Below are 13,068 nucleotides of genomic sequence, written 5' to 3' on the forward strand. Positions count from 1 at the left end.
ACAGGTTTAAGTCTATGCAGTATCCATGCAAGTGCTTAGAACTTCCTTTAAGATACCCAGCCCTCCATGAACAGTGAATGACTGACAGAGTCTGTGATATGTCTTGAGCAATTAGCAAAATAGGTTGAAAACCTGCTTCTTCCCATAAATAACCAACAGTCGAGAAGCAAGGTAGATGGAAAGAAAATCCCTTACACAAATCAGAGCTTTGTGCAATACAGTGAAATCTGAGGTAGCTGTTCTGGCCTTGGTTGGCAATTGTACTTCTGTCCAAGCTGTGCATGTTATTAGAGCAACTGGACTCTATAGTGGAAGATGTGGTGGCTTTTCCTGTAGTTTATGGTTTAGTGACCCTTTCTGCTGGAGGCTAGGGACATTCTGCACAGTAACATTTTTTGCAGACCATTTGTGGACCAATGGGACTAGACCAATGTGAATGACAATGATACTGGAGACCCCACTTAGTGTTTCATAAGCCTTTGGGTTGCTAAGGACTATAAACAAATATTTGCAGAGTGCAAGCTATCCTTTTTTTGTTGACTGCCACATTTTTATCTGCAGGTATCATGGCAATCCTCTTCTCTGGCATCGTGATGTCTCACTACACACACCACAACTTGTCCCCAGTCACACAGATTCTAATGCAGCAGACACTGAGAACTGTTGCTTTCATGTGTGGTAGGTGCTACCTACTATTAATATCTAATATTAATAGTTTAAAATTTTATTTGCCTGGAATGGTGTTTCTGATGGGAGCAGCAGAGGTGTGGATTTTCTTCAAGCTGTTTGTGTGTCAGTAGCACGTGTCTGTGAAAGAAGAATTCCTTGTAGTGGAGGCTGGCAGGCAGTTGAAAGTCACCTTTCCTGCCATGCTGGATAAAACATACAGTAAATATCTCTCTCCCCTCCTGCAGGCTTCTGCTAAGATTTGCCACAAGATTGATAACTGAATAGATATTTCTGACTCTTGCATTCCTCTGATCTATTTTTAGTTTTAGGAGATGAATTTTTCTCAGTATTTTGTAGCTAGAAAGCTACTCACAAAAACAAGACCTTCACAAGTGGTGGTTTTGGAAGTAATGATTCAAGCAGCTCAGAGTCCTGTAGCCTTTCCACATCCTTTTACAAGCCAAACTTTTAAAGAAGTGACATGCTTCTGTATTAGAAATGCATCCCTTGGTTTTAGGAGGTAATATGAATGTGTTGCAGAAAGTTGCATTTGGATCATGGCTGTGGAGTGGCCTTGCTTCACACTAAACTGCTCATTACCCAAGTGCCAGTAGCTCGCCAGGGTTTGCTCTTAAATCTATTACAAGTGCTAAATCCCACCCATGCATTCATTCAGCTCACTGGAAAGTTATTTAGGATGCTGTCCAAATTCATACACATTTGCAGCAGGTTTTGAACGTGCAAATGGAAGTAGCCAGTAGCCAAAATATGCTTAACAGCATCTTCCACTGTGCTAACTCAAGCATTGCTGCTGTCTGTCCAAAACTGCCTTTATGATAAGGAGAACAGCAGTGGGCTGATGAAACATCTTGACTCAGCAGATCTCTGCTGCCAGTGGGTTGGTGCTGTGGAAATGTTTGGACGACTGCAGCCATTGTGCAGTGGTGGTTCTGTTGCAGATCTGCAAACATGGCTCCTAGAGGTTATTAGATTACACAAGAGGTGTTGGATTTATTTGTAATTTATTACAAAGCAAGCCATGAACTGCTGCCATTTCTAAAAATGTCATGAATTGGATGCTTTATAATAGCATTCAACTTGCAGTATGTGAGATTGTGCCTGACATTTCAGCTTTATAGAGAACCTGATTCAGAGCTACGGAAATTGTTAGTAGTCACTCCTGTAGGTTGTGTTCTGCAGCTTGTCCTATATTCCTCAAGTCAAAAATTCCTCAGACTAGAACCAGGATTTGCCAGCTTTGTTCACAGACATTAGTAATTTACAGCTGAAGAAAGCCTACGCACAGACCAAGGTGCTGCTCACTGACAGCAAGAGTGTAGGAATCCAGCCTTTTGTGCCTATTTTGCGCTTGCAGAAGTCAGGACACATTATTTAATGCACCCTATGTAGTGACTTACAACAGGATTAGAAAAGGCTTTATGGAATTATTTCTCTAAGATGTGATTTCTCTTTTCCAGAAACGTGTGTGTTTGCATTTCTCGGCCTGTCCATTTTTAGTTTTCCTCACAAGTTTGAAATGTCCTTCGTCATCTGGTGCATAGTAGGTATCTGCTTCCTTCTGTATGTGTTGAGGTGTGGGTTTGGTACTGGGGAGGGGAGGAATCACAGTTGAAATATTTTAGAGTAGTTATGTTTCACAGGTTATGAAAATAACTTTTTATATTGCACAAAGTTAATTCTCACTGTTAGCATGGAATTATCATTCTTGCTCTCAGCACTTTGCTGTACAGTCTTTTTTTAGGAATCCCAGCTTGCTGTTACTTTGAAACCATTCTATGTAAGATTATTAAAAGCAAGGAGAGGACTCTCACTTGTTTATACCCTGTTAGATCTATTTAGTCTCACGAGATGCTGAGGTTGTACATGCCACTTCCAGAAGTTACTTCACCAGGAAACAATCCTGAGTTTTTATGTATCTTCAGCTTCATGTCAACTATTTGTGAGATTGGGCAGCTCAGAGAAGCTTTAGTACAAAGTAGTATCGAGCTCTGTGCCATCTCTTCAGGGCTACAGCTTTTGAGTCTGTCTCCTGTATCATTGCACTTTGTTCACATGAAACAATTTAGCTGATACATAATTTTTTTCACTCTGAGCTCACCTTCAGAGGAAGTCCTGGAGAAGAGGAGGCTCAGGGGTGATCTTATTACTGTCCACAACTACCTGAAGGGGCATTGTAGCCAGGTGGGGGGTGGCCTCTTCTCCCAGGCAACCAGCAATAGAACAAGGGGACACAGTCTCAAGTTGTGCCAGGGTAGGTATAGGCTGGATGTTAGGAAGAAGTTCTTCATGGAGAGAGTGATTTCCCATTGGAATGGGCTGCCCAGGGAGGTGGTGGAGGCACCGTCCCTGGGGGTCTTCAAGAAAAGACTGGATGAGGCACTTGGTGCCATGGTCTAGTTGATTGGTTAGGGCTGGGTGATAGGTTGGACTGGATGATCTTGGAGGTCTCTTCCAACCTGGTTGATTCTATGATTCCTTACTCAGACCCTCTCCAATGGGTATTTGTCCTTAGACTCCACTCTTAATTCATTTTCTTTGCTTCTTTATTTCAGTGTAGCTGTGTGTAGTGACACTTTGAAGTGTGTTTCATGTGGAGATTATCTACATCTATTGCTACCATAACTATTCAAGTCATGAGAGTTGAAAGAAGGGAAATGTGAATCCTGTTTCCAGTTGCACACAGCAGTGTATCCTAGCACAGTTTAGTCTGTGGTTCAAGGGAAGAATTATCTGCAATTTACAGATAGTGATAGCAGCATGGGGAACTGCTCTCCCTGCATTACACCCTACTTCCTTATCTAATATATATCTAAGGTGTGACACTTTCTTCTGTGTAGCATTGTCCTCACAGGCATAATGCAAATTGTGTAATTTGGGGGTGATTCATAAAGGAAAACAGCACAGCCCTTCAAGGATCCTGCTGATTAATTCTAGGATATTTACCTTATCAAGGTCTGTTTGTGGTGGAGCTTAAAAGCAATGCCATTGTGAAAACCTTTGCTTTTTCCAGTATTTGCTCATTGTCTGCCATTGAATCAACTATGCTCTTCTTTTTTCTTTCCCTCTCAAAATGCTGCTTCTATGTGTGGTGTTTTGTAACCATATTCAGGGAAGTGGGGAACTGGATTACATGCTGTTTGTTTGGCTTCTGGCCTTTTTCTCTGAGGAACTGGTCCATGGGGAGACAATAGAAATATCTTATTGCTTCTTAACTGCTGTGCCAAGGGAATGATTAAAGGAGCTGAACTGAGGAGAACTTTTACCCAAAGTAATTCTGTGTCTCCTTGGAATACCTCTCGGGTTTAATTTATTTACTACAAAGTAGTGTCTGTTCCCTGTCATTGACAAGTCTGATTTAGTTACAGCTAAGCAGGCAGAATGTTTAAAAAGTTAAATTCCACATTCTCCTCCACAGAGAGATTTCTTCAGGTTAGTTTAGCAGGAAAGCCTTCTTGGAAAACTTAGGAATGAAAAGATCATATTCACCCTGCCCTGTACAAACCAGATGAAACTGGGTCCTGTGTGAACCCACCACATCATTGGTCTCTTGCTTTTATTTCTGTTTTTCAGGTACTTGTTCTGTTTGGTAGAGCAGTGAATATTTTCCCACTTTCCTACCTGCTCAACTTCTTCCGTGATCATAAAATCACCCCCAAAATGATGTTTATCATGTGGTTTAGTGGTAAGTTAAAGCTCCAAGTATGGAGAATTGGAAAAACCTTTTATCCTTTTCATTGTGTAAGACGCTGTTTCCATCTGCTGAGCAAAACTCAGCTGAACATTTGCACCGTCCTCAAACCCAAGTGCAGTAGATCTGTTCTCTTTTCCCTTTGGGCTAGAGGGACTGCACAGTGGTGATGTCTACTGAAGCTTTTCTGCAGAGTCTGCTTTTCTTTCTAGGTCTAACAGATTGCAGTTAGAAAACAGTATCTGAAGAGTTCAGATGCGTTTAAGATAAAGGAAATAGTACAGGATTGTAAAAAACTTTCAGAGTGCTGAGGACCATGGTAGCTGCTGAGTCAGTCTTTGGTTTACTGTTCCTGATAAGGCTTGCGTGGCGCAATTCCCTACGCCCTCAGCCTCCATTTGGGCTTGGAACCAATCGAGAAGCGACAGCTCATTGGGACAACAACAATCATCATAGTGCTGTTCACAATTCTGCTGCTTGGAGGAGGAACCATGCCCCTCATCAGACTGATTGACATTGAGGACTCCAAAGCACGCAAGAGGAACAAGAAGGACATTAATCTCAGCAAGACAGAGAAGATGGTTGGTTTGGGTTTTTTCTTCAGAGGATCAGTGTTTGGTTTGGGGTTTTTTTTAGGTTGTTTGGTTTGGGGTTTTTTGGTGTTGACATTTTCCAAGACTAGTACATTATTTTTTACTGAAAAGTAAAATGAAAGCTGTGGGAGAAGCCAAGGTGGAAGGGAAAAGCCATTCAATATAATTTTCAGATGTCCTAAAGGCAGAGTTTAGTTAGTGTTTACACAAGGTAATTGATTGGACAAAGAGAGGAGAAACAGTCTCTTAACCTAATTGCAAACTGGTCCATACAAATGGAAGTAACCCCTGCAGAAGCATAAAGCAGATGATACAGGATTGAGTCATATACAGAGGGAAAGCAGCTAGTGTGGTGTGAGTCATGAATTAATCATAAAAGGCAGATGGGAATTATTTTGAAAAAGTCAAAGCAAAGGCCATGAGAAGGTGGTAGCAGCAGCACCCCTCTGACTGGGTTTTATTTTGGGGCAATTTTTGGCTAAGCAGGAGTACTGAAGAAAATAGGACAGCTAATCTGAACCCTTGTGTGCAAAAGACTGGAGTACACAAACTATCACAAGGCAGATGCCTTTCCCTCAAACCATCAAACTATACCTGGAGGGTATTGTTCTGTAGGATCTGAAGAACAGCTCCTTTTGGTGTGAGGTTTCCAAAAGCTTGCAGTCTTGAGAATTAGGTTACTCTGTCAGGCAGGGAAATATAGAGAGAGGAAGGGCAGAGGGATAAGGGTGTGTTGTGATAACAGGGCTCTGCTCTGATACAGTGACATGGGTGTTGCTTGCTCAATAAAATCATCACCCAGATCACAAGAGAAAGCCTGCACACTAGAAATCCGCTCTCAGCAATAGCAGTAGCACAAAATATGGAGGTCTTTTACCTTTCAGCATGAAAAGGGAAGTTAAGTATAGCTCTGAGAGTCAACAGCTGGACAGATTCATACAGCCTGGTAGGCTGTGGTGATAATTTCCATATTGTTCCAGCATGGGAATTGACTGTGAGAAGTGAGACCACAGAGCAAGGTGCTGAAGCAAGCTGGAGGGATGGCTACCACATTTCTCCGGTTACTCTGATGTTTGTGATCTCTCTAGGGAAATACCATAGAATCTGAACATTTATCAGAGCTCACAGAGGAAGAGTATGAAGCCCAGTACATAAAACGCCAGGACCTCAAAGGGTTTATGTGGTTTGATGCCAAATATTTGAATCCTTTCTTCACCAGGAGACTGACACAAGAAGTAAGTCTTTCTTGTTTTCTTGAAGGAAAGAAGCTGTGGTAGAGTAAGTTGTCCCTCGATTCACTCTGTACCATTCAGGGCTGGTAGTGTAGCCATGCAGCTTCTACATTAAGAGCAGTGAGCCAGCTAATGGGTTACTTGTTCATATGTAGAGCAGCTGTAATGAAAAGCTGCACCGTGAAATTGCAGGTTGGATTAAGTGAACATCTCTCAGGGCTAGCACAATTAGACTTAAAGAGGTGTATAGATTTATTGAACTGACCTTTAATCTTTTAAGTATCAAGACTTACTAGTTACTGCTGTTGCTAGAAAAGCTGCTGCCACTCACACAGAGTTTATTTCCAGTTCTGCCACACAAAGTTCCTGCTTTCTACTGCACCTGATCCTGTGAGTTCTGGAGCTGCTTTTCTTCCCCAGAGTGCAGTTTTTACCTTGGAAATACCAGCATTTTAAAACTTCTTCACTGGGAGACCAAGACTTCGAAGCTGTAAATGCAAAATGACACCTGACTGAATGTGTCACTTAACACCTAGTGGCTCAGAGAGGTGTAAATACTATGCCATTTGCACTTCCATGCCCCAGAAACCTGAGAGTCTTTAGCCACACAATTCGCTGTTTTTCCAGTTTGCCATAGAATTAAGCATTCTTGCTGTGGAATTGATGATTTTGTGTATAGCATGCACATTCCATCTTCCTAGCCTGCTCAAACATACTCTTTTTCCTCATTTTGTTTTCTTTCTTTTCAAAAGAATGTTTTCAGCACTTACCCACAAAAGCCAAAGGCATTTTTTTGCAAACCCAAAAAAGAATCAAGAAGCCAGAGTAAGCATCTGATTCGTAGTTGGTAGCCGAAAGCACAGGCTGTCATCCAGATTGCAACCAGAGGCTGGAAAATTAAGCATGTGAATCACTATAGCAGACCACAAGCTTCCCACTGTCCCTGGGAATATGTAGAGAAGAGTGAGATTCAAAGCCAGGCCATCCAGACAGCACTGAGATTGCTGAAACCCACAGAGCAGGACTGTCTAGAAAACAGGTAAAAAATACCTGTCATCAGAAATCCTATCTGCAGAAATAATTACTGACTGAACGTTTTCTGTAGGAAACAGAATTGCTTTGCTTGCTTAGAGGCCAGGAGTAGATTATTTCCAAAGGAGTATGTTAAAGGAGTCTTGAATACACAAGTGTAGATATAGGGAAGTAACAAACTGTTCTGGTTTGCTTTTGCCCTAGGACTTGCATAATGGGCGCATACAGATGAAAACCCTCACAAACAAGTGGTATGAGGAGGTACGACAAGGACCCTCGGGATCTGAAGATGATGAACAAGAGCTGCTATAGCAGACCAGGGCAGGAGTGCAATGAGTTTGTCAGTAGAAAGAGGACTTAAGTATCAAGAGTGAGACTGCACAAAAGCTGGAAAGCTAAGAATGTACTTTGATTTCAGACAAGTCTGTGCTACATATTTAGGTATAAAACTGCAGGTCTGCTGTGCTTGATATTACTGCTCAGCGATGGAAACCCAGGAGTGTCAGACACTGGAATGAATGAAGACCCTTTCTTTCAGATTTCAGGGCATAGCAAACTACATCCAGCCTGTTGAAAAGCAGAAACATCTGCCTTGAAATGATGACACTATTTAAAGAGAGGAGGTCTTCCTTCTGTTATGAAATCTGCTGTAAGGATATTCTGAGTACAGAGCCACTCTATGACTCTGCAAAACAGAATGAATTGCACTTTACTTTTTTTTTCTTATATATATATATACATATAAAATACACAGCATGGAGGCTCTTGACAGTTGATACTGTGAATTGTTTTCAGCACTAGTAAGGGAATCCTACTGGAATAAATCTATGATTTAGGGGATTTGCACATTACGAATCTGGAGAAGATGCCTACCTTGAGAAAAAGCAGACATTGCACATACAAGGAAGCACCTCTGAAAACTGGTGGTTTTGTCATTTAAGAAATTCTTGATTTCTATTTTATGGGGTTATTTTATTTTTATACTGAGGTATTTAACCCACAGTACTGATTATATTATGGACTGGGGGAGTGGGGGAGTTGTATGACACAGTACAGGACCACGTCTGAAATTGTGATTTTTAATATGGGTTTTTCTTTGGCTAAAGCCAGTTGCAGTTGGGTTTCTGTAATTGGCAGTTGCTGCTTGCTGGCACCTTGGCTTCCAATCTTAGCAAACAGCAGCTTTTGTTTTGCCTAATTGATGAAGTGCCCCTAACACTCCAGAATTCACTAGTGGAATGTTTAAGTTCTAGCAGGAGCAAAAGCAGTGTGTACATGAGGGAGAAGAGCCTGCACAGTCTGACCATAAGCAGAAAGGTTAACATTGCACATTGCTGAAGCAGTCTCAGTTGGAAGGTGCCAAACAGCTTTCATTAAGCCATCCTGTTTGCTAAAGTGATTTTTCTCTTCTGCTTACAGTGGTTGAAAATCAGCAGTTTCATTTCACTTCCACATGGCCCTGTCCATGAGCTCAGCTTGCATTCACCTAAACAGGCGTGCAATGTTTGTTGCACCTTTGCCGTGGTTACACAGGCAGCATTTTGCTCTGGCTGCCAACACAAATTCCTCCCTAGTCAGTTTGCATATTCACTGTGGAAATGTGAGGTTTAGTTCTGCACGTAGATCTGACATAAAACCACACACGCTTGTTTTTGAAACTGTGAGACTCACATTTTTGGTCTGGTTTTGCTACTAAGGTTTCTGATCAACTGCTTACCTGCTGGGAGGAATAAAAGTTGAAGAATGTATTTGGAATCCTAAACCTGTTGTCTGAGCATTTTTTTCCCCAAAATAACACATCCTGCCACGGGACTCCTTTTCCCCCTCCCTGTTAGTTCAAGGATCTTCTCTCTGCTCCTTCCAGAGCTGAAACACACTGGTGGGGGTTGGAGTGGGGTGTGAACTCAGCTTCTGGTGTTAACTAGAAGACAATTAATGTTTGCTTTATCCTGAGGAGAGCATCTGTATAAAAATCAGACTTTCTTCACCCTTCTAGACAACAGTGAACTTAAACTTTGTTACCCATAGCCTTACTTGATTTCTCAACTTCAGCATTTAAGCTCGGGAGCTGAATTGAATGAAGAATCTTAGAATCAACGAGGTTGAAAGAGACCTCCAAGATCATCCAGTCCAACCTCTCACCCAGCCCTAGCCAATCAACCAGACCATGGCACTAAGTGCCTCATCCAGGCTTTTCTTGAACACTTCCAGGGACGGTGACTCCACCACCTCCCTGGGCAGCCCATTCCAATGCCAATCACTCTCTCCGTAAAGAGAGACACAGTCCACACCTCCCCCAGCACAACTTGAGACTGTGTCCCCTTGCTCTGTTGCTGGTTTCTCCTGTCACTGGAAGGTGCACATAGGCCCTGTTGCGCTGGGCTCAGTGTTATGTCATAGTCGTGCGGAATATAAAGCGGCCTCTAATTTCTGTGAAGAGGTCACCTGCGACATACATCGAGGTTGTACCAACGGAGCAGCCCCTGCAGAGCTTCCTTCAAGGTCTGTTGGTCCTTTCCTGCCCTCTGCTGGCCGTTAGGGAGAGTGCTCCATGCCTGGCGAGAGCCAATGCTGGCAGTCATTGCCCAAATTAAACGGGAGCAATTAACCGATGCAGCTGGAACTACCGAAACCGCTCTGCAGCAATTAAAGTGAAGGGAGTTTGGAGGGTTTCATTTAAAAGCGACCATTCTAAAACTGCATTTGTTAAAAACTTTTAATGGAGACAGCTTTGTTCTCTCCCTAACTTCCTTCTTTTGGAACGAGTAGATAATTTTTTTACCAATTTTCATATTAATTTAACAATACATTGAGTTCTCTGTGGCAGTCACTTCCTAGTTTGGGTTTCTTCACTGAAAGTCACGCTTAGAAAAGAAAAACTGACTTCTTGTTGCCTTGCAGTTGCTTCAGATCATTTCCTATTTTATCAAGCCAATATTAAACTCTGGTTCTCTTTCCACAAGTACTAACAGCCCCATCCTGACTTGGTGTCATCTTCAAATTTGATTTTTTGCTGCTCTCTTAAATATGGACCCACCGGGAAGTACCATTCTGATGGTCCTAATTACAGAGCCCAGAAGTTCTTCCAGACACCAAACCCAGTGGCTGTTTCTCTCAACAACATCAAGAGCCATGCAAAGGAGAGGCAGGGGAAACCCAGAGCACAGCTTTTGGCAGCTCACAGCCCCTCAGGAGTTACTTTTCCCTCTTCCAGCCTATCCCACAGCCCTGTATTAGCTTGTGACAAGATGCCTTGGCTGCCGATGGCAAAACTGATCATCCACAGTGGGAGCAGCAATGCCTCCCAGAAGCTCCCGCTACTGTGCACAGAGGCAGGACACCCTGCAGAGCACCTTCCCCAGGACAGCAGCGGCTTCCACCAGATTTCACCCCCCACCACTCAAGGGAACAGCAAACACACTCCACCTTGTCACCACCGCTGGCTCAGAGGCCTGCTCTGCTTCTCAGTCATTCCACTACTCAAAATCCTCCTTGCAAAGACCCCTCTGAGCTGCTTGATTTTGGGGCAGCTAAAGCTACAGCAAGCCTGACCAAGCCTGACAACAACCCCTGTGCCAGGCAGGAAGGGAGGGGATGCCCCTGCCTGCCCCTCTTCCATTGCATCCCCCACTGGGATGGCTGCACCAAGCATGGCCACGCCAGCAGGCTTAAGACAGCACCTAACCACCCCCTTCCTGCACAGGGCTGCCACAGGTGACCAGCCAGGGAGAGCTCACAAAATGCAGTGGAGCATGTGATAGGGCTCCAGCATGTCCTTCCTGCAGACGCACCACCACCACTCCTGTCCTCCACACAATGACATCCACGTCTGGGAGCACCCTGCAACCTGAGACAGCTGTGTAGTAGTCACAGACGAAGCGATCGTTACTATAGGGTCTGATTTATGCACAACTTGTACCATCTCTGAGCCCCACCTCTGCCCCGAGTGCTCAAGAGCCAGACCCCAGTCGCAGCCGGTTTGTGACTCACCGGCTGAATGCGAGCGAACACCTCCAGCTTTCCCTGCCTCGGTTTCATCATGGTGAAGATGCTATTTTTAACTCCACCACAGCAAGAGACACTCACTTATTTTAAACATTAAAGCACTTACAGGCTGTTTCTGCAGCCTGCCACAAAAGGACCAGAAGTAACACTCATTACCTGCCATTCAGGAGCTTAACCTTTGGAATCAAAGAGCAGGGCTCTGAGTTTAGCTTGTTAAACACTCTGCCTTCTCCCAGAGACTGCAGTCTGGAGTTGAGGTCACCCACCCCAGGAAGGAGGTTTCCACCCGTGGGGCTGCGTTTAAAGGTCAGTGGCACAGACTTCAGCTGAGGGCTGTGAGACCTTTGATAAAAATGGGACCACAGGAGATGGCACAGCCAGGGCACAGACACCGGAGGGGAGCGTGTGCCATCAGCTTTGTGCAGCTCCTGATTTTGGAGGCATGAGGCGTCTACATGCAAGGGGTACCTGTCCATTGCTTGCAGTGGTGGTGCATGCTGAGGGCAGCTCTTGTGTGAGCCGCTGAGATCTCCGTCAGCGATTCCCGCTTTTAATGTGAACCAGAGTTGGATGAACTCGTGTGGCTCCTCCTAGAACGTAAGTGCGGCTGGGGAGGATGGTCCTGCTCCCAGTTCTGCTGATGGGGAAGCCATCAGCAGCACGACAGCAAAGAGCCGGTGGCTGGAAGGGTTTGATGCATTCAATTCACCACCACAGCCAGAAGCGATGAAATCACTGAAGCAGTTAAGCCCGGGGAATATTGGAGGGGGTGTATTTTAAAAGCAGCCTCACTCAAACTTCAGAAGGCACCCACTGCACTTGTCACAACTTGGATTCAAGACCTCATCTTCCCTCAAGCTACACATTAACCTCCATAGTTCCGAATCTCTGGGAAAAGGCACCAGTGCTGCCAGCACCAGCTGGGAAATGCAGCAACCACAGGACACCAGACAGGCACCAAACCCAGAGCCAGGCATCCCCAGCTTGCCCCCTGCACAAGGGCCAGGCTCTCACCCAGCACAGCCACGCAGCACCCAGCCCCTCCTGCCACCCAGCCCAGAACTGGACACCAGGCTGCAGCAGCAGCACGCAAAGCTAAAGAAACCAGCTCTCAGCGCCAGACCTGCCCAAACCCTGCCCAGCCACAGCACCCAGCTCAGAACTGGACACCAGGCTGCAGCAGCAGCACGCAAAGCTAAAGAAACCAGCTCTCAGCGCCAGACCTGCCCAAACCCTGCCCAGCCACAGCATCCAGCTCAGAACTGGACACCAGGCTGCGGCAGCAGCACGCAAAGCTAAAGAAACCAGCTCTCAGCGCCAGACCTGCCCAAACCCTGCCCAGCCACAGCACCCAGCTCAGAACTGGACACCAGGCTGCAGCAGCAGCACGCAAAGCTAAAGAAACCAGCTCTCAGCGCCAGACCTGCCCAAACCCTGCCCAGCCACAGCACCCAGCTCAGAACTGGACACCAGGCTGCAGCAGCAGCACGCAAAGCTAAAGAAACCAGCTCTCAGCGCCAGACCTGCCCAAACCCTGCCCAGCCACAGCACCCAGCTCAGAACTGGACACCAGGCTGCAGCAGCAGCACGCAAAGCTAAAGAAACCAGCTCTCAGCGCCAGACCTGCCCAAACCCTGCCCAGCCACAGCACCCAGCTCAGAACTGGACACCAGGCTGCAGCAGCAGCACGCAAAGCTAAAGAAACCAGCTCTCAGCGCCAGACCTGCCCAAACCCTGCCCAGCCACAGCACGCAGCGCAGAACTCACCCAAGATGCTATCCTCCTCCCTGCAGGCCCACAGTCACGCCGGGAGCTGCCCTTGCCGGGA

The 13,068-nt window shown here is 45.3% G+C and overlaps 1 protein-coding gene across 2 annotated transcripts in view; it reads left to right on the forward strand.

The window, feature by feature from the left end:
* Positions 1–8,997, forward strand: part of SLC9A8 (solute carrier family 9 member A8) — a 31,627-nt gene extending 22,630 nt beyond the window's left edge. For both annotated transcript variants that reach the window (XM_064168032.1, XM_064168033.1), the window contains exons 11-16: positions 562–678; positions 2,148–2,230; positions 4,261–4,372; positions 4,739–4,959; positions 6,060–6,206; positions 7,440–8,997. In XM_064168032.1, the coding sequence (XP_064024102.1) occupies positions 562–678; positions 2,148–2,230; positions 4,261–4,372; positions 4,739–4,959; positions 6,060–6,206; positions 7,440–7,547 (788 nt within the window). In that variant the 3' untranslated portion in view covers positions 7,548–8,997. The remainder of the gene's footprint in view (positions 1–561; positions 679–2,147; positions 2,231–4,260; positions 4,373–4,738; positions 4,960–6,059; positions 6,207–7,439) is intronic.
* The last annotated feature ends 4,071 nt before the right edge of the window (positions 8,998–13,068 follow it).

Source organism: Pogoniulus pusillus, chromosome 29, assembly GCF_015220805.1.
Source record: "Pogoniulus pusillus isolate bPogPus1 chromosome 29, bPogPus1.pri, whole genome shotgun sequence".
NCBI lineage: Eukaryota > Metazoa > Chordata > Aves > Piciformes > Lybiidae > Pogoniulus > Pogoniulus pusillus.